This window comes from Camelus ferus, chromosome 6, assembly GCF_009834535.1.
Source record: "Camelus ferus isolate YT-003-E chromosome 6, BCGSAC_Cfer_1.0, whole genome shotgun sequence".
NCBI lineage: Eukaryota > Metazoa > Chordata > Mammalia > Artiodactyla > Camelidae > Camelus > Camelus ferus.
Window position 1 is genome coordinate 90,780,206 of NC_045701.1, and position 24,524 is coordinate 90,804,729.

The following is a 24,524-nucleotide window of genomic DNA, read 5'->3' on the forward strand; positions in this document are numbered from 1 at the left end:
AATTCATGCCTCACGTCTCCAAGTGAAACTGCCAGGGTACTAGCAACAAAACAAAGGCATAAGAGCAGCCGCTTATTCCTTCACTCACATGGAAAAGAAATATTTTTCCAGCACCTACTAGGTGTCAGGCATCCACGTAGACACTTGGATACATCAGGGAAAAAATACACAGAATTCTTTCTTTTTAATTTAATTTTATTTATTTTTGGGTGGGGGTGGTAAATTAGGTTTATTTATTTATTTTTAGAGGAGGTACCGGGGATTAAACCCAGGACCCCATGCATGCTAAGCATGCGCTCTACCACTTGAGCTATACCCACCCCCAAAAATACACAAAATTCTTGCTCATTCCCCCAGGGGTGATAGATTATGAACAATAAGCATTTTACAGTGTATTGGAAAGTGATGGAAGTGCTGTGGGGCAAAAAGGAACAAAATGGGGCGGGGGAGTTGGGATAGGCGTGTGGTGGGGAGAAGTTGCAGCAGAGTGTGGTACTTAATCAAATGTCAGGGGAGGATTCTTCGAGAAGGTAGTCTGAGCAAAGACTCAAGTGAAGGAGGAGCTGGGGAGATGGGTAGGTGGGGGCGGACAGCATTTCAGGCAGAGGGAACGCTAAGGGATTGATCATCTGCCCGTTTTCCTCTGTGAAGTGTCTGTCCAGAGCTGTTGTCCTGTATTCTCGTTGCATCATTTATGTTCTTATTATCGAGTTGTAAGAATGTGTTTATGTATCACAGCAAAGCCCCTCATCAGATATGTGAGCTGCACGTGTGTTCCCCTAGGCCAGCTTGTCTGGGCATCGTCCTAGCAGGTTGTCTGAAAGACAGGTGTTGCTCATTTTGATGACATTCATTTTTATTAAGTTTTACTTCTTTGTTTTGTGGTTGTTTGGGTCTTTCTAAGACGCTTTTGCCTACCCCAAGGTCACAAATATTTTCTCTATATTTTCTAGAAGTTTTATACTTTTGGCTTTTATGTCTAGGTCTGTGATCCATTTCAAGTTAATATTTGTGTGTGATGTGCAATAGGGTTGAGATTTATATTTTTATATATGGATATCCAGTTGTTCCATCAACATTTGTTTTAAAGACTTCACTTTTCCCAATGACTTACCTTCACCCATTTTTTTTTAAATCAGATGATCATAGACACATGGATCTGTTCCTGGGTTCTCCACTCAGCTCCGTTGATCAGCCTGTCTGTTCTGACACCAACAGCATACTACTGCTTCATACTGAGTCTTAGAATTCAGGAGCATAAATCCTCCCTCTTTGTTCTTTTTCAGAATTCCTTTGGCTATTCTATTTTTTTATTACTGAAACATAGTCAGTTACAATGTTACATTAATTTCTGGTGCACAGCATAGTGATTCAGTTATGCATACATTCATGTATTCCTTTTCACATTCTTTTTCATTATAGGCTATTACAAGATGTTGGATCTAGTTCCCTGTGCTGTACGGTGCGGGGGGAGGTGGAGGGATAAATTGGGAGTTCAGGATTTGCAGATACTACTATATACAAAATAGGTAAGTAACGAAGCCCTTTGGTTAGTGTAAATCCTTGAATTCCCACCTAACTTTTAGAATCAGCTTGTCAGTTGCTACAAAAAGACACGTGTAATTATGATTACCACTGGATGCATAGATCACTGAGGGCAGAAGTGACACTTAGTAAGATTGAGTCTTTGGTTCCTGGAACATGATATGGCTCGTTATTTCTTTACACCGTCTTTAATTTCTTTCAGCAGTGTTTGATGGCTTTTAGTGTGGAAGTCTGGTAGACATCTGTGAAATTTATCCCTAGGCATGCAATATAGTTTATGCTATTGTAGCTAGTATTGTTTTTTTAAGCTTTTTTTTAGGGGTTTTGCTTGTTTGTTTGTTTTGGAGGGGGTGAGTAAGGAGGTAATTAGGTCTATTTATTTAATTTTTTTTTAATGGAAGAACTGGGGATTGAACCCAGAACCTCATGCCTGCTGAGCACGTGCTCTACCGTTTGAGCTATACCCTCTCCACCGAAGCTTTTTATTTTGAGATAATTTCAGAATACCAGAAGAGTAGCCACAAGAGTAGAGAGTTACCATATGCCCCTCTCTCACCTTTTCTTAATGATAACACCTAAATCATGGTACGATGATGAAAACTAAGAAATTAACGTTGGTCAAATGCTGTTAACTAAACAGCAAATTTTATTTGGATTTTGCCAGTTTTCCCATCAACGTTCTTTCTCATGTGCAGGATCTAATCCAGGCCGTCACACTGCGATCAGTCGGCACTCTCCTGTCCCCTACAATCTGTACGGCTGTTCGGCATTTCTGCCCTTCAGGACTTGACTGTCTTCAAGAGTAAAGGTCAGGTGTTTTCTAGAACGGCCTTCCATTTGTGCTTGTCTCGTGCTTTCTCATTATTGTTTGAGGCCCTGCATTGTTAAGGAGAACACCGCAGGAGCGGTGCGCGTCCTGGCAGGGAGCTCCCGGTGTTACTGTGGCTTGTTACTGGCGGCAAGAGCTCCCATCACCCGGTAGAGACAGTGTCTGTCAGACTCCTCCCCTGTACGGTCACCATTTTCTTTTCGTAATTAGTAGCTTGAGGGCAGGGAGATACTTTGAGACAATGCGAAGTTTCTGTTTCTTCTTAAAGTTTGCCCACTAATTTTAGCATCCAATAGTATATCTTGCCTCCATAATTTCTGTGGAATTCTAATGGCGATTTTTCTATTTCCCCTCTACATTTATTAATTGGGTTTCTTCTGTAAGGAGGTATTTAACCTTTTCTCCCACTTATTTATTGACTACGTTATTAACTTATACTTGTATGGACTAACACACATTTCCTTTCTCCTCGGGGCTGTAACCCTGTCCTATTGCTGTTTATTCTGTTGCTCACATTGTTGTAACTTTTGCCACTGGAAGCTCTTTCAGACTGGCTCCTCTGCCTTTTCAGTATTCCCCCATCCTTTTGCTTTTTGTTTCTGTAATTATAATACAGCATTTTAAAATCTCAGTTACCAACCATTCTTTGCTAGCATATGGACCGACAGGTGACTTTTGTATATTAAAATGGGGTTCTTACAAGCTGCGTGTGGCTGAGCCTCGCTGTTCTATCCAGTCACAATCTCTGCTTTCTGCTGAAGTATTTAGACCTTTACATTTAATATAACTTTACATTCAATATAATTGTCTGCATCATTGGGTTTAAGTCTCCCATCTCTCTACTTGTTTTCCATTTGTCCCATCTGTCCTTTGTTCCTTCTCCTCTTTCTCCTTTTCTTCTTTGGGATTAATTGTGGGGTTTTTTTCTAATTCCATTTTCTCCACAGACACCTAATAAACTCTGTCTCTTTGTCCTAATTTTTAGGAGTATCCCGGGATTTAAAATACATATGTCTAATTGACCACGGTCTACCTCCAAACGTCGCGCCGCTGCACACGCAGCGTACGTCTCCTACAGCAATCTGCGTTCCTTGCAGCTCTCCCAGCCCGCGTGCTGGCGCAGTCTTAGTTTACCTTTCAGTATGTAATAAACCCCGGAGGAGATCGCTGATACTTTGTTTTGAATGGCCAGTTGTCTCTTAAGGAAATTACAAGTTGAGGCAATCTTTTCTTTTAGTGAATGTTTTTAAATGCAGTCAGCAGAATAATGTTAAACATTTCAGGTAAAAGAAAAATGTGTACTCTGTGTATGTTTGCATATTTTTATGTTTAATATACAAAAGCTGTAGAAGGATGAATCGCAAACATTATTTCTTTCAGGTAACAGACTGGAAGTTTATTAAGTCTCTACTTGTGTGTAGATGAAGTGAGTATTACATGACATCTGTAATTTAACTGTATTTAAGTAACGCTTATGAACCACCAGTATGTCACAGAAGTCACTGTGAATAATCACTCTTAGAATGAGCTTCGGTTTGTTTTAAAAGTTTTCTTACGTTTACCTACATATTTGCCACTTCAAATGCTCTTCACCCTTTTTCTCTGGATCCAGCTTTCCATCCGAAACTTTCTTCCTGTCTCCTTTAATATTAACTTCCTGTAATGTTTCTTGTAGTGCCAGTCTGCTGGTGTCCTAAAAACTCTTTACTTTGCCTTCATTTCTGAAAGATACCTTTGCGGAGTGCAGAATTCTAGATGAACAGTTTCTCTGTTTTAAAAGCGGCGCCCCGTTGACTTCCGGCTTGCACTGTTTCCAAAAAGAACACGCCTGGCATTTCCATGTTGTCCCCCTGTGTGTCTCCCTCCTCTCTGGCTGCCTGTAGGCTTTTCTCCTTAACTCTGGTTTGAGCAAATTGATTACAGTATATCTCGACATGGTTTTCTTGGTATTTATTCTACTTCATATGCATTGAACTTCTCAGGTTTGTAGATTGAGAGTTTTTATCAAACTTGAATGTGGTATTTCAACTGGGCTTCCCAGAAAGAACACTTCTGTCTTTGAGAATAAAGGCCAACTGATGTATTATTAACGACCCAGATCACCACACTTCTTAGAATGCTGCCCAGGAGCCCGAACAAGCTGGTTAAAGCCGGGTGTTCACAGGGCTGTGATGTGGTTGGGTTCTGGTGAGCATCCGAGGTTCTCTCCGTTCCTCAGGGGGTTAGGACAGCACAGCCGCCGCCTTTGGGCTTGGCTGTGGAGTTGGATACGCCGCATGCTGCCCTGGCTGCAGGAAGACGCACGAGTCCTTGGGAAAGAAGGGCTGTCTGAGCTTGGGGTCCCACCTGCCTGGGTGCTCCGGACACCCCACAGCCCCACAGGCCTGGAGAAGCCTGGCAGGTTCGGGACGGGGGTGAATCTGCCTGTCTCCGGGGCCCTCCTCCCCACAGGGTCCGACCGGCTGGGCACACGTCCTGGTGCCTCCCTGAGAAGCTGTCATTGCTGGCCGTCCGCATCCTCTTGGCCCCCGGGGCCCCGTCCTCAGCATCACATCTGCACCTGTTCTCTCACCTCTCCCAGGCGTCGGCCCCAGCATGGAACGCAACCCTTTTCCCTTCTTTTCCATAATAAACCACTCACAGAAGGCTCTTCTGCGTGCAGGCTCTACTGCAGGCGGGAGGAGGGGCTGCTCCATCTCAGACCCGGGAGCCCCGAGCGTCAGACCTTCCTCAGCCCTCCGCTTGCCCTTCCCACCAGGCCCCCACACCCCTCGCCCCGCCGTCTGCTCCTCCCCCATGCTGAGGGTCCCCTCCCCTCCGGGCATTTTCCTCCCGCAAGAACCAGGGCTGGAACGAGGGCAGGCGAAGGGGGCCCTCACCTCATGCAGAACGTAAGGAGGCAGAAAAATCTCAGCGTTGCAGATAAGTCACATTTAATGACTACTTCTAAAGTCAAAGGTAATGCCAACACAGCTCAACAACAACACAACAAAACACCCCAATTCACAAATGGGCAAAATGAATAGACATTTCTCTGAAGATGTTATAGAAATGGCCGACAAACACATGGAAAGATGCTCAGCACCACTAGTCATTAGGGAAACGCAAACCCAAACCACAGTGAGGTCCCACTTCACGCCCACTGGGAGAGCTGAAAAAAGTTTTGTTTTTTAATATTAATGGGAAATACCAAGCGTTGGAGAGGAGGGGGAGAAACGGGAGCCCCCGTGCGCTGCTGGCGGGAATGCGAAATGGCGCTGCTGCCGTGGAAAGCGGTGAGGCATTTCCACGAAAAACTAAACGTCGAATCCAGGAATTCTACTTCTAGAAGAATTGAAATCAGGAACTCAAAAAAATACACGTACCCCAGTGCTCACAGCAGCTCTAGTCACAACAGCCAAAGGTGGAAATAAACCCAAAAGCTCACTGGCAGAGGAATGGGTGAGCAAAATGCCGTGGATCCGAACAACGAAACTTCATTCCGTAAAAAGGAAGAAAATTCCGACACGGGCGACAGAATTGATGAAACAGGAGGACACTGTGCTGAGTGAAATAAGGTCACAGAAGAACGAGTATTTATGACTTCACGTCTATGAGTGACCGAGAGCACTCCAAGTCAGCGAGGTAGAAAGGGGAGTTGCCAGGGGCGGGGAGGGAGAACGGGGGCTGTGCTCAGTGGGGGCAGAGTTTCAGTTTAGGAAGATGAGGAAGTTCTGCTGGTGGGTGGCGGTGACAGTTGCCCAACAACGTGAATGTGTCGATGGCCACTGAATTGTGCACCTAAAAGTCGTTTAAATGGCGAGTTGTGTGTTACGTATATTTTACCACAACTTAAAGCGAAAGTTATGCCAAAAAAATGCATGATGAACAAAAGATCCAAATTGAAGATAAAGACAGGGTCAAAACTGGAGCCTGAGGAAGAGAGAAGCCGCTGAGACTAGTCCTGTCTTCACTTAAACGTCTAGTATTTGGTTCACCCCAGGTTTTTTGGCATGACTTTGACTTTTTAAAACATTGCAGTGGTGGCAGGAGGGTACAGCTCAGTGGTGGAGCACATGCCCGGCAGGCTCGAGGTCCCGGGCTCAGCCCCCAGTGCCTCCATTAATAAAATAAATAAATAAGTAAACCGAATCACCTCCCCCGCAATCAATCAATCAATCAAAACATTGCCGTAAAGTATGATTTATCCGGATTATCGGCATGAAAGATGCCCCCTTGAGTGCCGCACCCAGTGCATCCCCCGGGTTCCGCCGTGAGGAATCCCGCATCAGCTCCTGAAGTTAGGAAGGCCCCCCAACCCCCCCACAGAGTCAGCTCAGAGACTCCAGCCTGCCCTGAGCAGAGGCCATGACTCTCTCCCTTCTTGGCAGCTGGGTCAGGGCCAATCCCTTTCTCTCTTCGAATTCCCCACGGCAGCCACGCCACACAATGAAACCAAAGGCCTCTTGGAATATTATCCAGCCTTAAAAAGGGAGGAAATTGCAACTTGTTCTGTCCACCACATGGGTGAACCTCGAGAACATTATTCTAAGCCAGACGCGGAAGGACAAATACCCCAAGACTGCACTTCCATGGGGCCCTCAGAGGGGTCAGAGTCGGGGCGACCCGACGTTAAGCAGAGGGGTGGCTGCCAGGGGCTAGGGCCGGGGGAAGGGAGTTGTTTGTTGGGGACAGAGTTTCAGTTTGGGAAAATGAAAGCGTTCTAGAAACGGATGGTGGTGATGGTTGCGCAATAGTGTGAATGCACTTAACGCCACTGAATCAGACACTTAAAAGTTATTAAACTGGGAAGTAATGTTGTGTATATTTTACCACAATTTTTTAAAGGTGAAAAAAAAAAAAAAAAAGAACAGCGGCCGCCCTTGGCTCCTGGCTTTCCAAGATCCTTTGACACAGAGTTCACAGTGGAGCTTTCTTCCCCCTTTGCCTCTGAGCTCCATGGACCAAAGTCACCGTTTCAGCAGGCCAGAGGCTGCTGCTTATAAAGCAGCAAAGATAAATATTTTCTACCTCGACTTGGGTAGGAGAATATAAACAGAAAAGATCCAGTTTGACTTTTTAAAGTAATTACGTTTTGTTCCCCAGACACTTTTTCCATCCCTTATATTATCAATTCTCCTTAAGTCAGAAAATGCACCCAGGACCACTCCTCCAGCCTTTGTGGTGATTCACTCACTAGTCACGGCTCCTCTGGGACTTCAGAGCGTCCTCACACGAAAGACGCCCTTGGCTGCTATTACAAAGAGTGTCTGTGCTAGTCACCCTAACAATGCGCGCAGCAGTGGGGTAGGTGCTTAGTCAGAATTCACTCATCTGAGGGATGTGACACAAGCCCAGAATGGCCAAGTGACTTGCCCAAAGTCACACAGCTGGCAGAAACTTGGGCTGTGGGCTCTGGCCCCTCCCCTGCCATCCCTTCATCCTCCGGACATGTCCTTGGGGCATCTTAATGACAGCAATAGACCTATTTCAAGCCCAACTGCCCCCAAGGCTTCACAGCCCCACAGTAGTTAACGCATGCAAATAGGAGTCCCTGGGCCCCAGCATGCCACAGCCAGGACCAGCCTGTTTCCTCCTGCAAATGAGGTTGGGGGTGTTTGGGGCAGGCGCAGAACCCCTTGATAATGAGGCTTGATTGGCACTAAATGTTTCTGCCGAGGCCGGTGCGGTGCTGTGGCCAGCGGATTCCCGGGCCGGCCTCTGCCGGTTGGCCATCCTTTCCCGGAGGGCCCACATCTCTGCTTGGTATGCAGCGGGTGGGTGCCGGGGTCCAGCCGCCTTCCCAGGCCATTCAAGTCAACTCCTGCAAGGGCTTTTTGTGGTTATTACCACCCTCCGCCATTGCCAGGGGCCATTTTTGTCTCCCCAAATGGGAAAGTATCTTTTACTCTTTTCTTTTGACACTGACTATTTGGCCTAAAACAGGGACCAATTAAACAAATTAATCCCCAGGCACTCTGCCGATGGAGAGCGAGGCTCTCACACTCCGGGTCACTCTGGAGCCAGCCAGCCAACTCACACATCCTTTGTGTGGCTCTGACCTTTGGGCTGGACAGGCATCGGCGTGGCCTCGCGGCCCTCCGGGGAAGTGCGGCCCGGGTCTCCCCGCCACCCCCACCTGCCACATGGATGGCATCAGTTCCTCACCGGCAGCCCTCACGTCTTCACCTCGGGTTCAGGCCAGGCTGCGGCTCTGAGGGAGCCGGCTCCCCATTCCCAGGCACAATTAGCACTCTTTCTGAGAAGGGGGACTAAAGAACCCCAAATCAGGGAGAGCACAGTCAGCTGAAAGGAAGGAGCTCAAGGTAGAGTCTGAAGACCCTGGATGCCTCTGGCAGGGGCACCCGTTCTGCGAGGCAGCTCAGCTCCTAGTTAACAGGTCCCTCGCCAAACGCGTTTTCTTCATGGACAACAGCAGAATTTCTTTGGCTCCAGCAGGGAGGGAGCAGCTGTCCACACTGTTTACTCAAATACCATTCTGGCAATATTCAGAATGTTTTTTTCTCCCTTTCCTGCAGGATCTGAAACCGTCCGTGGGGCGGTTGGATGCACGCGTCTTCACGTGGCTTTCCAGGGTGGCGTCTTTGCAGAGCGCAGAAATCCTCTTCCCGAGAGCCCTCTGCAGCTCCTCCAGGCCTCCCCACCCCCACGCCGCCCACCCCCGCTAATGGGCAGGTTTCTGTGAACACTGAAGATGAAAAACATGCAATTTTGAATGTGTCTCTTTCAGGGTGACACATTTTTTTTCATTGTGCATCTTGGCTGGAGCCATGCTTTAGAAAAATCCCCAGAGACCCTTCCCAGATCGGTTTTCAAAGGGTTTTGCACCTTTGACATCCCCCACCCCCCAAAAAAGCCAGAGGGCGCTGGGCAGGGACTTGTCACGTGTATCTGAAAGCATCTTCAATAAACGCTCTGAGTCTTTGCCTCCAGTTCCCCTTGCTGATGGAGCTCTAAGCTCGCAGGCTCTGTCCTTCCTTGGCCGTGCACACACGCGTACATCTTGACAAGCACCGGGTTCCAGAACTTTGCACAACGCTGTGACCACAAGCACTCAGGATATGTGAGTCCGTGTTTCCAGGTTGCCTTCCGACACTCCAGTTGTTTTCTGGCCCAGAGGCATCTTCATGGGCCAGAACACCACCCTATTGTGTCTCTCTTCCTCCAAATTAAGTGGAAACCCCTCAGTGGGGTGTTTAGGGTCCCTCCAGCATGCGCCAGCCTCCTTGGCCGTCCTCACTCTGTAGCCCCTCCCTGTGGCCCACATGCTGGTCTGAGAGGCCGCTTCCCATCCAGCGAAGAGCCCGCACCTTTATTCCAGGACGTTCCATGTGTGTGCCTCCTCCCAGCCCACTGGCCCTCCCTGCCTCCCCATCCCTGCTAGCTGCAGTCCCGTTCTGGCCCCTCACGCACCCGCCTCCTGAGGCTACTGTCACAAATCACCGTGAACTTCATGGCTGAAAACCACGCAAATGTATGACTTTATAGGAAAGTGCACCATCACAGCCTCTGCTTCCCTCACCGCATCTTTTCTCTGACTCTGACCCCCACCCCCACCCCATCATCCTCTTTCCTTTATGACACTTGAGATTGCACAGAGCCCACCTGGGTCATCCAGGATCCCCTTCCCATCTCAGGATCCTGAGTTTAATCCCATCTGCAAAGTCCCTTCCAGGACCCTCACTTAGCCAAGCAGCACACAGCACCTGGCCCATCCCAGCTCACCTCCAGCATCCAGTCTGATTGCCCAAAGCAGCGGGTAAAGTAACGGGACAAAAATGTTAACCCCGCGTTACAGGTGAAAACACTGAGGCACACACAGCAGGAAACATCAGAGTAAGACAGGGCAGGAAGCAGGGGCTCGGAGGGGGTGCCCGCCAGGACTGCAGTCGGCACTAGCCAGCACTGACCCACAAGCTGGTCGGCTCACAGCTGTTTGGACAGCTGGCATCCGGGGCCTCGAGGGCAAACGACCACAATGCACAAGGCAGGCCAGCAATTCATTTCGCACCCTGGGGTCCCAATTCTGAGCACAGGCATTTATTTCATGGTTGGAAGGGAGAGTCTCACTTCTCTCCCAGACCTGCTTCTTTCCCATGTAGCTGCTTGAAGAGAGAGCACAGGATGAAAGGGCAGACAGACCTGGGCAATACAACAGCTCACGTGTGCACATGCACACACAAAAACATGCACAGGAGCGACGGGGCATCCTGAACCTCACATCCCTCCTCACCGCAGGATGTGAGTAGACTGACATGTGCACGTTCCAGGCCCTGGGCCTGAGAGGGAGGGGCGGGGAGTGTCCTCCATTTCCTCTCTTCTGCTTGGCCCCTGCCGGAATGCAGATGAGATGGTGGGAGCTGCAGCAGCCATCTTAGACCATGAGCTCAATGTTTCTTTTTGAGGGCATCAGGGCAGCAGGCTACACGTGTCTAGTTTCCTGATGTTCTGGTGTCACCCTATCATCCTGAACGATTTACATTTCAACTGTAACATGAGAAATAAATAAACTCCCATCATGTTACAACCATCCTTGGTGGGGGGCGAAGGAGATCTTTGTTCTAAAGCCAAGCCTATGTCCTGACTATTACAGATTTGGGTACACAGACGTGGTGGGGTTAAGGGTGCTGATGCAACAAACGCAGACCTCCGTGGTCTGGCTTCCAGAGTCCAGGACTCAGGTTTTATGAGCTAGAAACCTTCTGACCGTTGTGCTACAGAAATCCTGTCATTCAAATGCTCCCTGTGATGCTTGGAAGACTGAACATATCTTAATATGGAACTTTAGAACTGTCTTAAAAACTCAGTAAAATAGACAAACAACAAGGACCTACTGTGTAGCACGGGGAACTATATTCAATATATTGTAATGAGCCATAATGGAAAAGAAAATGAAAAAAATATATGTATGTATGTATATGTATAACTGAATTGCTTTGCTGTACACCTGAAACTGGCACAACACTGTAAATCAACTATACTTCAATTTTTAAAAATTAATTTAATTTAATTTTAAAAAGAAAGAAACAACTCAATGCAGGTGTGTTGGCAGCTGTGTGCTGCCTTTAGGAAGTGATCATTGAGACTCACAGAGACGGCTTTGGAAGTGCAATCCTGGTGGAAGATAGGAGGTGGTCTGCTCCTCCCCCAGCCCCTCCCATGGAGAGTTCTCAGCCGGGCAAGGGGACCAGCCCAGGGGCCACGATCTGAATGAGGTGCTATCTCCCTGCCCAAGTCTGTAGTTCAGATAACATCAAGGTAGCTGTTATTAAATTGGCTGAGAACAGAGGCCTGGAGACAAAAGACTAGCTTTTTAAGACTAAAAAGCCAGGTCTGGACAGGATGGTCAGGTGGGACGCCATGCAATGTGGAATAACCGATGCAAACGGACCAGATGCAAAGACATATGTGGAGATTTAGATGGAATTGTATTGCCAAATAAACCGCAGCCCAGCTTTCCAAAGAGTGCTGGGTTTTTTTGACACTCCCCTAAAGAGATCCCTGGACACCTCCAAAATGCACACACAGCCAGAAACATCTTGTGAGGGTTCAGTGGCCACCAGAAAGGGCATAGTCAGCAATGCCCACTTCTGACGTGCGCTTGGGGAGGATGGTGGGAAAAGAGGGTGCTCCCAGAGGACCCAGCAAGGACAGTGGGGGACAGTGGGGGACAGCGGGGGACAGCGGGCAAGGCAATCCTGCAAGCAAGCAGAGACAGTGTCTCCAAAGGGGCCCACTACGGCGAGCTGAGGTGATGCTCGGCCAGTCTGGCTCAGCTGTCATCCTGGACCAGCTCACCTCTTCCAAAGGCAAGGTTTCACACAGTCCTGCTGCCCCTGCCCCACTGTCACCTACTAAGAGGGACTGCAGACCCCTCGTCTTTTCACTTACAGGTTTCCTCTTGAGACATCTCATCTGGCCTTGATAAGAGGACTGTGTATCACCCTCAGATCCTGGACGTGGCTGGACACAATGCCTGGACACTTCTTGCCTGGAAGGGGCTTCAGGGTTGTTTCCAAGAGAAGGGGCTACATGTGTCCAGAGGACGGAAGGGAGAGTCTGCATAGAAAGCAGGTGGCCCAGAGGGACAGACTGTGGCCTAGATTGTTGTTTCCCAGTTTCCACTTGTCCCTACATTTCTTAATGACAGAGCCCTTTAAGTCTGAGCTCGGAATAGAGCCACCCACCTAAGACGATGTTCCCCACCTCCCTTGCAGCTACACGTGGTCATGTGACCAACTTCTGGTGAATGGGCTATGAGCAAAAGTGACACAGGCGGACTTCTTAAGGAAAGGGCTGCGAACTCCACCCTCTTCCCTCTTTCCCTGGCTGCACTGCGGGTCTGACTGCAGGCACAGCCCTCTTGAATTACAAGGTGAAAAGTACTTGAAGGCAGCAGAAATGGGTGGAAGGAGCTGGTGCCCCAGGAGCCAGGAAGTTGCCCCAGCAGCCCTGTGTGCCTTATGTTAAGGAAGAAAAAGAAACTTCCTCATTTTGCTCACTGTCGTGTTGACACCTTTGTTACAGCCGCCAACCCTGGAATCTACCTAACACAGCAAGTGTCTCTCCATGCAGGTCCCAAAGTGTAGGTTGGGGAGAGAAGGCAGGCACCTTGCCACATTTTTGTTTCTCTTTTTAACGGGGAATACGCTACAGCGTGGTTCTCAGTTACTCCTTATGTCCACCTCTCAGAGGGAAAGGCTGTGTCCTCAGTCTCCGTAGCATTGTGGAGAAGTACTCCGTAAACACAAGAACACCTTCACACGTGCATGCGATTACTGTTCTTAGGGCTCAGTTCCCCCAGTTGCCATCTGGGGTTAAGCTGATGACTGGCTTTTTCAGGAAATGCCGGGCTCGCTGTGTGTCGTCCAGTGGTTTGTTCATCTGGGTCTCAGTTTTGTCATCTGTGAAAATGGAAATCACAGCGGTTGCTCCTCTCAGGGCTGTTGCTGGGAGTCAACGATGTGGTGCAGGGAAAGCCTTTGGCATGGTGCCTAGCATGCAGTCGGCCCTTAGCGATGTCACCTACCACATTCAAATCCGTGTGCCCAAGGTCTTGGGAGACCCAGGTCAGAAGGCAGCCAAGATGCTGCTCCTCTGGAAGCAGTGGGGATGATTCTGTGATGGGCACCCAGACAGAGCCCAGACAGCTGGGGGGAGGGGCATGTGAAAAACTCACAAGGGACACACACAGGGGGAGATGCCTGAAGGTGCCCAACAGGTAATGGACGACACAAGAGGACCCTGAAGATGCCAGGTAGTGAAGCACATCTGTGAGGATGCGGGCTGAGTGAAGTCAGGCAGAGGGAAGGTGGGAAGGGCAGAGGTCTCCCACCTGGCCCTGGATGGCTGTGATCTGGGGAAGAGGAGGAGGGTCCAGAAAGGTGATGGGGCAGCAAGGAGGCCAGGGTGATGGCCAGTCCCCTGACGCACTCAGCTCCCCTCATGCTCCCTCCATGCTCCCTGGCAGGACCCCCCTGGCCTTCAGAAGAGCAGGGTCTGCATCTGAGTCACCTCTCCCTCCTCCAGGGTCTACCTCCACCAGCATTGTCCTCTTCTGTCTCCCCTACCCCACCACCCATGGCCAGGTGATCTTGTCACTCCTGTGCTGAGAGCCTTCTCATGACTCTGTACCACACGGTAGGTGCTTAGCAAACGTTCAGGGGGTGAGGGCCTGGCACACAGTAGGTGTGCAGTCTATGCCTGACAAAAGAACATAGTAGGTGCTCAATAAACTTTGGGTGTCAGCCTTGCCTGACACCCAGTAGGTGTTTTTACATTGACCAAATCAGCCCTGGGGTTTCATGCCCCAAGTGGGTCTGGGAGCTCCCAGGCCTGACCCACCGTGTACATGACCCACTATGTGCCCACCCCTGGGAGATCTTGGTCGCCTGGCTTCTGCTCGGCTACCTCTGCCAGGATCTGGATGTCCTCAGGAGACCCTGAGAAGCGGGTGCCACAGAACTGGGAGGCAGTGTTCCTTTCCATCTTCCCATCGGGCTAAGACTCAAAACAAAACTGTCAGATTTCAGAACATTTCACAGTGGCAAAAATAACTGCACTTGGGGAAAAAACACACAGACACTTCTCAAAGTCATCTAGTGCTTCCAGACTGTGCCAAAAGCTTCTGGAATTGACAGGTTCGGTTTGCCACGCACCAACTGCGCCTACCCCGCCAGCCTCGTCTCCTGAGGCTCCCAGGCCCCCTACCCCCACCCTTTGCCAAAACCTTGGCACAAAAAAGGCAGCGATGGAGACGCCGCAAAACCACCTTTGTTTGGCCCTACTAAGTGCTGGTTGCTAAACAGGGCCCAGGATTCCCAAGCCAGCGATGCCAGATCCGAGGTGCCCAAGGCAAGGCTGGGAAGGAGGGAGGCCATGCTGGAAAAACACGTGATTATGTCCAGAGCACTGGCTTTTTACAGTCTCATTTGATCCTTGCAGCCAACCCATTTTAGAGACTGGCACTGGGGCTCAGAGAGGCTCCTCAGGGAATGGCAGACCATCCGTTCCTGGGGAGGAAACCCAGGCGTCCCCCCAAGTTGTCCCCCCTTCTTCTGCATAATAGAAGAGTTGGCTGGGCTCACTCACGCCTGGCCACACAGTACTCCCAGCCTCCCTGGCAGCCAGGTGTGGCAGCATATCGAAGCTGGGTCCATGGATGTGGGCAGGACTGTGTCTGCCTTCCTGGTTGGGCTCTCTCTCCCTTTCTCTCCACCCCCTGGGATGGCAGGAGCTTGAACAGTCACCTTAGACCCATGAGAACAGAACAGCAGAGCCACAAGACAGGAGGAGCCTGGGCTTCTGTCACCAGGAGCCGCCCTGGGAGCTGGGACGCACCCGCTTGGTCACTAGGTAAAGGAACAATGAACTCCCACCCTAACCCAAGCTTCCAGTCCAGAGGTTTGCTGCTGGGCTCTGTCTGTGAGAGCCTTGCAGGTGCTGGGGAGTCCGGATTTTATCCCAGGGGATGGGATGGGAGCGGAGAGGACGGCTCTAAGCAGGGCCATGATTTGAGCCCATTTGTGTCTTTCAAAGGTTCTCTGGCTGTTGTATCCAAGTGGATTGAAGCGGGCCGTTTGGCCCCTGAAGTGTGAGAGCTGACGGCACTTAGACTAGGCGGGTGTGGAGAGACGGAGACCAGGGATTAGACCCTAGACAGTCCAGAGGAGGGAGGGCACGAGACGTGGAGAGGAGGGGACACGGCGCCCCAGCGCCCACCCCGAGCATCTGCCCACAGGGACTGCGGGGGACAGCCCGCCGGGTGGGGTGCGTCCAGGGCTCGGCTCACCGCCTGGAAGGTCAGGGGAGATTTGCAGCGGGCAGGTCTGGAAGACGGCACAGAGGGGCAAGGGAGGGAGTTACCAGCTTATAGCTGCTGGTAGCAAATGCCAAGGGAAGAAATGAGATCAGCCAAGAAGAGAGAAAGGAGGGCAGCAAAAGGGGGTCTGAGAAACAGTATTTCAGGGCTGGGAGAAGCCAGGGTCCTCAGAGGAGGCTGGGGGCAAGTAGCCAGAGAGATGAGGGGAAGCCCCTGGAGTGTGGGGCCCGGAAGTCCTGAGAGAGAGCAGCCACCTGGGTCAGTGCAGCCAGTGAACCGTTCCAAAGAGGCCACTGGGCCTTCTGGAAAGCTGGCCCCTGGACCGCTAAGATGACAGAGGCTGGGGGTGGAGGGAGCAGAGGTCAGACTGCAGAGGATGGGGGAGGGGGAGGGGGTTCCTTTGCAGGCATTCTCCCTGAGACAGAATGTGGTGTGGAGAGCCAGCCGGAGGCGGGGTCCAGGAAGAGGGCTTTGAGATGGGAGCTCTCAGGACACCTGGGGACACTGACGGGGCCGAGGGTGCAGGAGGCAGGGGCAGGGCAGGGAGGTGGCTGTGGATGCAGCTTGTGCAGCACTCGGTTTTATCCCACATCCCTGATTTTTTGCTGTCCTCCAGTCTAGACCAATTTTTACTTAGCATTTTTCTTAGATTCAGTCCTAAGTGGTCTCGCTTCCTAAACCCTGCTTTTCTTCTAGGTGGTGTGTGCAGTGGAATCACAGATCTGACGGGGGCAGGTTTCTCCTGCTACACCACTATGTGAAAGTCCATCCCCGCACCTCTCGGGCGGTCTTGGAATCCACCCCACCCTACTCTCTAAAGTCAGGCGGGGGAGGGGCCACAAGTGCGGTCGCCTGAGTCAGGTGCCCCCCAGATGGACCCCGGCTTCACCTCTCACAAGCGGGATGACCTCAGGCAAGTTCCAGAAACTCTGAGCTCCAGTCTCCGCCCCCACCAAACGGAGACGTCACTCCGTCTCAAGACAAGTGCGAGGATGAAGAACAACACGGGGAACACGGGGCCCACAGCCCGCGGGAGACTGGGCAGCCCCCACTAGCTGAGGAAGAGCTGCGGATGGCGGCATGGTCACCGCTACTGTTTAAGATCCAGGCGAGCCAAGACCCCATGGGACCTCCTGGTGCCTGAGCCCAGCCCACCTCACACTGGCCATGCCCTGCCAGGGCTGTCAAATGTTCCAGCAAGGCATGCTCTGAAATATGTTACACACCACGAGCTTCTGAGCCCCCCTGCCAAACCTGAGCAGAGGAAAAGCCTCTGTGGTGTGTGCCAGCCCATGCCACCCCACCCCCGGGGGCATCCAGCCTCTTTGAGGACCTACCAGGAAAGATGCTCTAGGCGTGCAGACAGGTCCTGCCAGTCCAGGGGCGAGTGAGGGCCAAGGGTAAACAGCTTGGCACAGAGGCTGCCCTCCTGCCCTGTGTGAAGGCTGGAAACACACCATCCCGTCCATCTTTCACCATTTTTAAATTTGGTCCTCTCCAAGCTCCTGGGATCTGCCAATCAAATCTCACACTTCTTTTCTGAAGCTGCTTCCCCAATTATCTCCTTTTACAGGTGGGCAACCGAGGCAGAGAGGGTCACATGACAGTATTTTATAGCAGCATGGAACTCTAAAGGACAGCCAGTCCAGCACCCTCCACCCCACTTGACAGATGTGGAAACTGAGGCACAGCAGGGCAAGAGACTCAATGCCATCACCCAGCAGGGAAGAGGCTGGTGGCTTGTCTCACTGCTGCAGGCTCAGAAAATCACTCTCCTGGGGACTTTTCTCCCCAAGTGACAGCCCATCACCGTGGAAAAGGGGCTCCAGGTCAGGGGCTCACTCTCCCTGCAAAGTCACCAGCTCACTCCACGGGAGCCAGGTGGCCTGGCTGGGTGGTGGCTGTCTGTGTAGAGCAGAAACCAGCTGAGTTCGGGGTCAGAGTCGGGACTGGGCCAGGCAAATACATGCCTTTCTACACTGGCTGAGCACTTGGCAGCGGGCACTGAATTCTGAGTGACCACAGAGAAGGCCCGGCGGGCCCTCCTGCTCCGCTCTCGGCACCAGGCCCCACACCACGCCGATGACACGGCGAGGGGCCGGCTCTCCTGCACAGATAAGAGGTGCCTGTGATTAGCGTGTTTGCCCCCAGACACCTGGCTCTCCAGGGCCGGGGACACCCCTCTGTCCTTCAGGGCCTCAGGGGACAAAGGCGAGCCCCCACCCAGCCCTGGTTAAATTTCTTCAAATGCTAAACTCGCAAAGTCCAAAGAGCAGCCCCGAACGCACTTCTGCAAAAAACGTGTTTGCAAAGAACATTTTCCACTCCTCTTGGCTCCCTGCCTGCTTCCACTTTGGGGTTCTGGGCAGACTTTTAGAAACAAACTTCTCACCAATTACTAAGAGCAAAACAACTCCCAGAAGATCTCAGCTGCTGCCAGACAGAGCAAGGAACAAGCCCCTTTTACAAAGAGTTTCCGCTCAGTCTCTGGAAATCCCAGGAGATGCCCCATCACGTTGGCACCAGCCGTGTCCACAGCTGACCCAGTCCCTTCTTCCCTCTGGCCCCGCCCACTCCCTGCCCCCAGCCATCTGCTGCCCTCACCCTCAACCCCGGGACCAGAGGGAGCACCCCAGCTGCCCACAGCCAACTCTGGACAGCCCCCCTCCCCGACACACTGGTCCAGGAGCCCCAAAGAGGGGGCAGGGCAGCCAGCCCGGCCCCCTGGCCCCACCCTCTGAGATGCCATCACCTCCTTCCCGGCACCGTCACTGCAGGTCCAGGGGTTTGTGGACAATTCAGGCCAGGTTTCCTTCGACATCACACAAAAAGGCTGCAGAGTGTGGGGCGAGGTCTTGGACTTGGCCAGAGGCTGCTGAGGAGAGAAGGGCTCTGGGAGGCTCATCTCTCCTCATCCCCAATCACCCTGTTGCCAGGAAAAACCAGAGGGAAAAAGGGAAAAGGGAAAAGCAAGAGAAAAGAGCTTCAGACGTGCTGTGTCCATGGCCAGGGCTAGCGAAGTGGGCCTCGCCGTGTCCCGGAATGATCCCAGCGTGCTCGGAGCCGGGCCTTTCTGGAGCAGATTGGAAAATCCCCCGGAGCAGGCGGGGGCCTTGCCAGCTGCTTGGGAAAATGTCTTTTCAGAGCTTAAGGGCGTCATCTCCTCGCTTCCCTCTCGCTCAGGCTGTGGGCTGCTCAGCCCTGGGCTGCAGGCTGGAGGCTGGGGCCTCAGAGACGAGTCCAGTGCAGCCCCCGGCCTTGCAGAGCCTCCGCCCAGAGCAGGAGACAGTCTTGGCCAAAGACGGCAGTGACCTTGCAGGATGGCCGTATGCACTGTGCACAGTGCTGGGGAGGAATCAGAGAAGGCTTTCTGGAGGAGGCGGCTCCTGAGGAGCAAGTAGAAGTGAACCTGAAAACAAATGGGGAAAGAGCACCCCAGGGGGCGGGAGCCAAGATGCAAAGTCCTCATGAGGGGAGCAGAAGTGCCCTGTGAGCAAAGCCACAGAGAGCATGTGTGACAGTGAGGGCAGGAGCAGGGAGTGCCTCTTGGAGAGGTGGGTCCAGAAAAGGGGCTGGGTGGCCAGGCCCCAGGTGTGACAACACTCTAGTCTGGAGTCGCCCTCCAGACCAGGTCCTGGGTCTGTTGAGGGCAAGGAGCTGCCTGGGGGCCCTCTGGATCCTGAGACCTCAACAGGCCTGCTCTCAGGGAAGGCTGGCCGGTATCCTGGGAAACCTGGCTCCGAGGTCCCTGTGAGTCCGTGAGGTTGGCTCTAGCTCTCACCCTGAGCAGTTCCACCTGACGTGGGCCAGCTCACCTGGTTTGCCCCGAGTCCCTCTGAGCTAGGTGGCAGGGACCAGGTGGTTGTTATCAAATCATTTGCCTTTCCCTATGGTCCAAAGCAGCCTGTGCTGAATACTACCCAATCAATGTGAAACTCACCCCTCCAGCCTGGCCCACAACACTGCCTCAACCTATCCTGCTCCCTTGTTCCCTCTCCTCCTGGATGGATGGGGAAGGTCTCAGGCCCTGAGGGTAGGGGAGTAGCCAGTGCTGTCGGAATGGGTCCCCTGATGTGCCGCCTAGCGTCCCCAAGGGCCACTCCCCGGCCTCTGGACATGCTGTAAGCATTGGCTTTCTGCTGTCAGCCCTCTGGAAAGTGACCCAGCTCAATCAGCCAGGCTCCCTCTGGGCTCATGCCCTCTCCCTAGAGGCCCATATCCAACGTCCAGTCAAAGTGGAGGCAGAAAGTTCCACGCTGCTCACCCCAACCCTGCATGGCCACCCCATCCCCTGAGAGCTATCTGAAGATCCTCCTGAGACAGCACCCAGCCTCCCTCCACCCTCTGCCTGCCATCCCATCCCTCTGTTCATAATTATTGACCAAGAGCACTTCCTACCTGCTCACCTCCACCTTGGAGTCGGCTTCCTGGGAAACAGCCTGTGAAAGACGGGGCCGGGAATGGTCTGAGCAAATAGCCCTGACAGTGAGATTGGGAGTGTCTGGCTACAAGGACCTGTTCCTGGAGCAGGTGGAGTACAGGGAGCCCCCAGCAGGGGGGAGCTCTGTGACTGTTAAGACATTTGCCAGAAAACACTAAGAGTCTGACAAACTTCTGAGTTGATGCACCCAAAACCTTGACCACCTGGAGTCCCCTGAACTCTCCAAGCCTACAGAAGTAGTCCACGTGCCCCTGTGAAAGGCAACTGTTCACACATGCCTGGAGATGTGTAGAAACCTCCTCTCTGCAGGACAGCAGGCAACACACCCCCAGAATTCACTCCTGCCTGGCTTCTGGAGGACAAGCCAGGCCAATGATTAGGATGAAGTCACAGCATAGGTCATCCAGGATCCTGATAAAAGAGGAGTCTGGGCTCCCAGGAAGCCAGACACCCAGCCAGCACAGGGCTGGCTTCTGAAGGTGCTGGACCATAAAGTTGGAAAAGGAGGGGTTTTGTCTCTTTGGGAGCATGTTTGCTGGATGCAGAATCTAACACCTTGACAAGGACCATGGGTGACGGTGCAAATATACTGAATGAATGGCACGGAGCAGCAGGGGGGAAGTGACAGCCTCCACGGAGGGAGGCCGAGATGCCTGAATTGCCTGGTAGAGGGATGGAGGACTGAGTAAAGGCTCAGAGGTGTGGGCACGCTGTGATGCATATAACATGGAAGGCCAGAGCCGCTACCTGGTGACTCGGTCCCACGGGGACCCTGGAAGTTATACCACGTTCACCAAAGCAGTAAGAAGTGCAAGGAAAGCTCAGGCACCACTGAGAAGCCCAGTGAGGCTTGTCCTCCAGAAGCCAGGGCAGGCGGTGGGAGGTGACACTCAGGAACCAGGCTCACTGCTAGCAACCGGGCGGGGGCAGGATCACAGTGACAGCCAGAGGAGGGCTTTGGACGTGGTTAATCTGGTTAATAGGACCTGGAGCAAAGTAGCCGGGCAGCCAATGAGGGTCAGTTACAGTCTGCACAGTAAAAAGAAATCAAGAATGGGAACCCGAGGTGCCGAAGGTAGCTGCCCCAGTAAAAAGTCATGACTCTTGGCCCAGTTTCCAATCTGGAGCCAGTTTGCAGACCAGGTATCCATTGATGGCAGGTGGGCATGTCTCCAATAAGAAGGGCCCTAGGCCACCGCAAGTGTAATGGTAATAAGGCCCCTGATCTTCCCCAGATGAGCATCCTTACACTGGGAGAGGAGAATGTCCAGACATAGGATTTGAGTTGAAAAATGGTACCAGAGACCAAATGATCCTGTTAGAATGAGGCCAGTGGAGACTAGGTGTTGAGTGAAGTCCTCAGCCTGGTGTGCTTCTTGCGAGTCCCCGGGTCTGGGGACCAGTGGTTTCTTCCCTGGTTCTGGAATGAACAATTCAGATAGGCATATTTGGTAGTTGGGACAACCCCCACCTTGGCCTTATCTGAAAGTGTCTTCCCCCACCCGGGTCAAGAGAGCCAACCAAAGACAGCATCACGCACGGGAGAACGGCACAAATGAACGCCACCTTTGCAGACCGAAACGATGCAGGCGCGCCGGTCCCCTGAGAAACGCCTGCAGATGTGGGAAAGCAGGCACACCTGTGGCTGGGGGCACTCAGATCCCCAGGAGCCAAGGCCCTGTGACCCCTGCCCACCCTCCAGCAGAAACCATGGTCACGTCCCTGACCCAGAAATGCCACCCCCAGCCTGTTGTACAAGACGGCGCCAGCCACACAGGCAGCTCTCCCCCAAGCCCAGGCCCTGGTCCGCCCCCACCCCTGCCTCATGGAGGTGTAAAGTCAACGGCCCGCTGGTGGTGATCTGGGCAGCTCCTCAGCCAGTTTCAGAGGAGCGAGCTGCGTAAACATCCCCACCACAAATGAGGGCTTCAGAAGAGCCTGCTCCCCGGGGATCCCAGCCTCCTGCTCCTTGGCCTGGGTGTGGGAACAGCCACGTTCCAGAGGCATTCTTCTCCGGGTGAGGGCAGCTGGGGTCCGTGGCAGGCAGGCCGGGCGTTGGGGACAAGCAAGGAGGACCCCCCCCCCGCCCCCACTCCAGGAGCACTCTAGCCCAGTCCCGGCACCCAGGGAGGGCTGGTTTAAGGAGGCTGGGTCTTGGGAGTTTGGGGTGCTGCCAGGTGAGTGAGTGTGTGTGTGCACGCGTGTGCCTGCGTGCACCCGTGTGTGACACCAGCCACGTGGAGCCCCACACCTCGGGGTCCCTGCTGGCTCAGCTTTTCAAGCCCAGCTGAGATTCTGGCATCCCTTCCTCCTGAACCCATGACCTTGGAATGAAGCAAGGAACGACTGCCCAACTCCGTCCGCAGCTTTGATTCTGCTGGGGAAGGACTCTGCACCCCAAGTTTCCATCACCTGCCTGGGAAGTCTGGCCCGAAGGACGGTGTGGGGACCCCAGCTCTGCCACACATACCCTGGGTCTCTGCCTCCCCGAGCCTCGCTCCTTCACCCTCAGCCCCAGGGCACTAAGGCGCTGAGGGGTGCCAGCTCCTCGGGTGTCTGTGTTCAGTGCCATCTCTCTTAGAATGGTCCTGGTGTGGGCTCTTCTTCCAAAGAGCAGCATATTCGCTGAGAAAGTTGGACGGGCTGGGGAGGAGGCACAGAGCCAGTATGGGTGGTCATCGGGGCCGATCACACTTCTGAAAGGAGGTGAGCTCTCCAGCTCTGCCAGAAGTGGCCGGCAAGGAGCAGGAGTGGCCCAGCCCCACCGAGACCACGCCCACCGAGCCCCAGGCCTGCGCTGGGGCTGCCCACCCCTGGTCCCAGGGGTGAGAGTAAAGAAGAAGGCCAAGGTAAGGTGGGGGCTGAGGCCTGAGGGCTCAGCTGCCTGTGTTTTCTGATGGGCCTGCCCTTTTCTTGCAGAGATGCCTCCAACCCTTTTTGTGTCTAAATACCGCTTCTTTTGTCAAGTGATGGTAACAGTAGATGGTAGCTGGTGTTTTGTTTTTGTTTTCAATGTTCTTACTTGGCAAAATACACAGTTGGCATCCTATGCAGGAACTAAAGCTGATTTCTGAAATTTTAAATTGTTTGCGAAATCCACAGGCCTAGGACTCTGTATAAATCCTCTTTTCATTGTCACAGGATCCCCCACGGGATGGGGTTCATGGTGCCCATTTGACAGATGGGGAAACTGATGAGGGGGGAGAACCTGCCCAAGATCTTACCGCATAAGTTGAGGGTGGGGTTTGAACTGTCTGACAGCCTCCCTTCCTGCCCCCAGCTCTTCTCCTGGGACCAGCCCCCACCCTCCGGATGGAAGCCTCCTGTTCCCACCCAGCCAGCAGCAGAAGTGGTCATCCTGGCACTGGCCATCAGTTTGAGTCCGCCCGCCCCAACCCAGGGCTCTTTCCCCAGCACCTCTTCAACCTGTGACCACTCCAGGAAGCCCCACTCCCACCATCCCTCTGACCAACTAGACAACCAGGGCTCCCTCGAACAGGCATCACCGAGACTCTCCTCACCCGGCCCAGCCATCTCGAGGGCCTCCCCTTCAGAACCAGGCTCTGGCCTGCAGCCAGGGGGTGTGGCCTGGGCTGGTGAGCCCGGGGTCCCGGCCACCCTGCCTGGGCAGCCAACAGCCCACTGTCCTGAAATGGCCTGGACCAAATGGCCCAAGTGCAGTTACTCAATGACAGTGAGGACAAGTTGTTTGCCATGGCCACAGGCCAAGGGCTCCAACTGTGGTCTCGCCTTGTCTCCGCCTCGAGAGACATCTGGGAAGGAGGTGTGGCCTCCCGAGCTCCTGGGGGCAGCTGCATCCTCAGTGATGTGGGGCGAGCTGGCCCTGGTCATGCTGCCCCTCCCCAGGCTTCTCCAGTCAAGAGACTCCGCAGGTGAGCACTGAGGCCCCAGCATATCCTTCCCACCTGATTTCCCGGGCCCCCAGCTCATCCTTGAGTCCATCCAGAACCCATTCTTTCCATTGCTGACACTGTCCCCTCTGCCTGGACAACCTCACTTCCCGCCCTGGCCCTGGGATCTGTAAACTCCGGTGGGTCCCAGCGCCCACTGAAGCAGCACCTCCTCTCGACACCCACCTGGTGCCCCCTGGAGATCTCTCCTCATGCTCTGGGTCCCTGTGGCCCTTTCTCAGAGCCTCAGTGTTTTCATCCGTGAAACAGGCACAATAATAGTGCCCAGAAAGCCAGGTAGTGGTGAAGACTGGACGAATGAGACAGTCCACGTAAATCATTCACACTGAGCAGCTGCTTGATGAATGTTGGATTTATTATTATCACTGTGCTTTCCCACCGTTGGGGTCACGTCCTCTTCCACCCACCCCCTGAATGCCGGAGCTCTGTCCGCACCCACCAGCCTTCTCTCTCTCC

General features: G+C 52.9%; 1 protein-coding gene across 1 annotated transcript; it reads left to right on the top strand.

The window, feature by feature from the left end:
* Positions 1 to 22,592: 22,592 nt before the first annotated feature.
* Positions 22,593 to 24,040, top strand: LOC116664453. Its single transcript, XM_032482904.1, has 2 exons — positions 22,593 to 22,985; positions 23,417 to 24,040. The coding sequence occupies exons 1-2, from the start codon at positions 22,719 to 22,721 to the stop codon at positions 24,038 to 24,040; spliced, it is 891 nt and encodes a 296-aa protein (XP_032338795.1). The 5' UTR covers positions 22,593 to 22,718.
* The last annotated feature ends 484 nt before the right edge of the window (positions 24,041 to 24,524 follow it).

Excerpts from the sequence above, each read along its gene's own strand:
- LOC116664453 (XM_032482904.1), top strand. The coding sequence starts at position 22,719 with ATGGTCCTGGTGTGGGCTCTTCTTCCAAAGAGCAGCATATTCGCTGAG. Across the intron at positions 22,986-23,416 it reads GAGTAAAGAAGAAGGCCAAG|CTCTTCTCCTGGGACCAGCC; the intron begins GTAAGGTGGGGG and ends TCCTGCCCCCAG.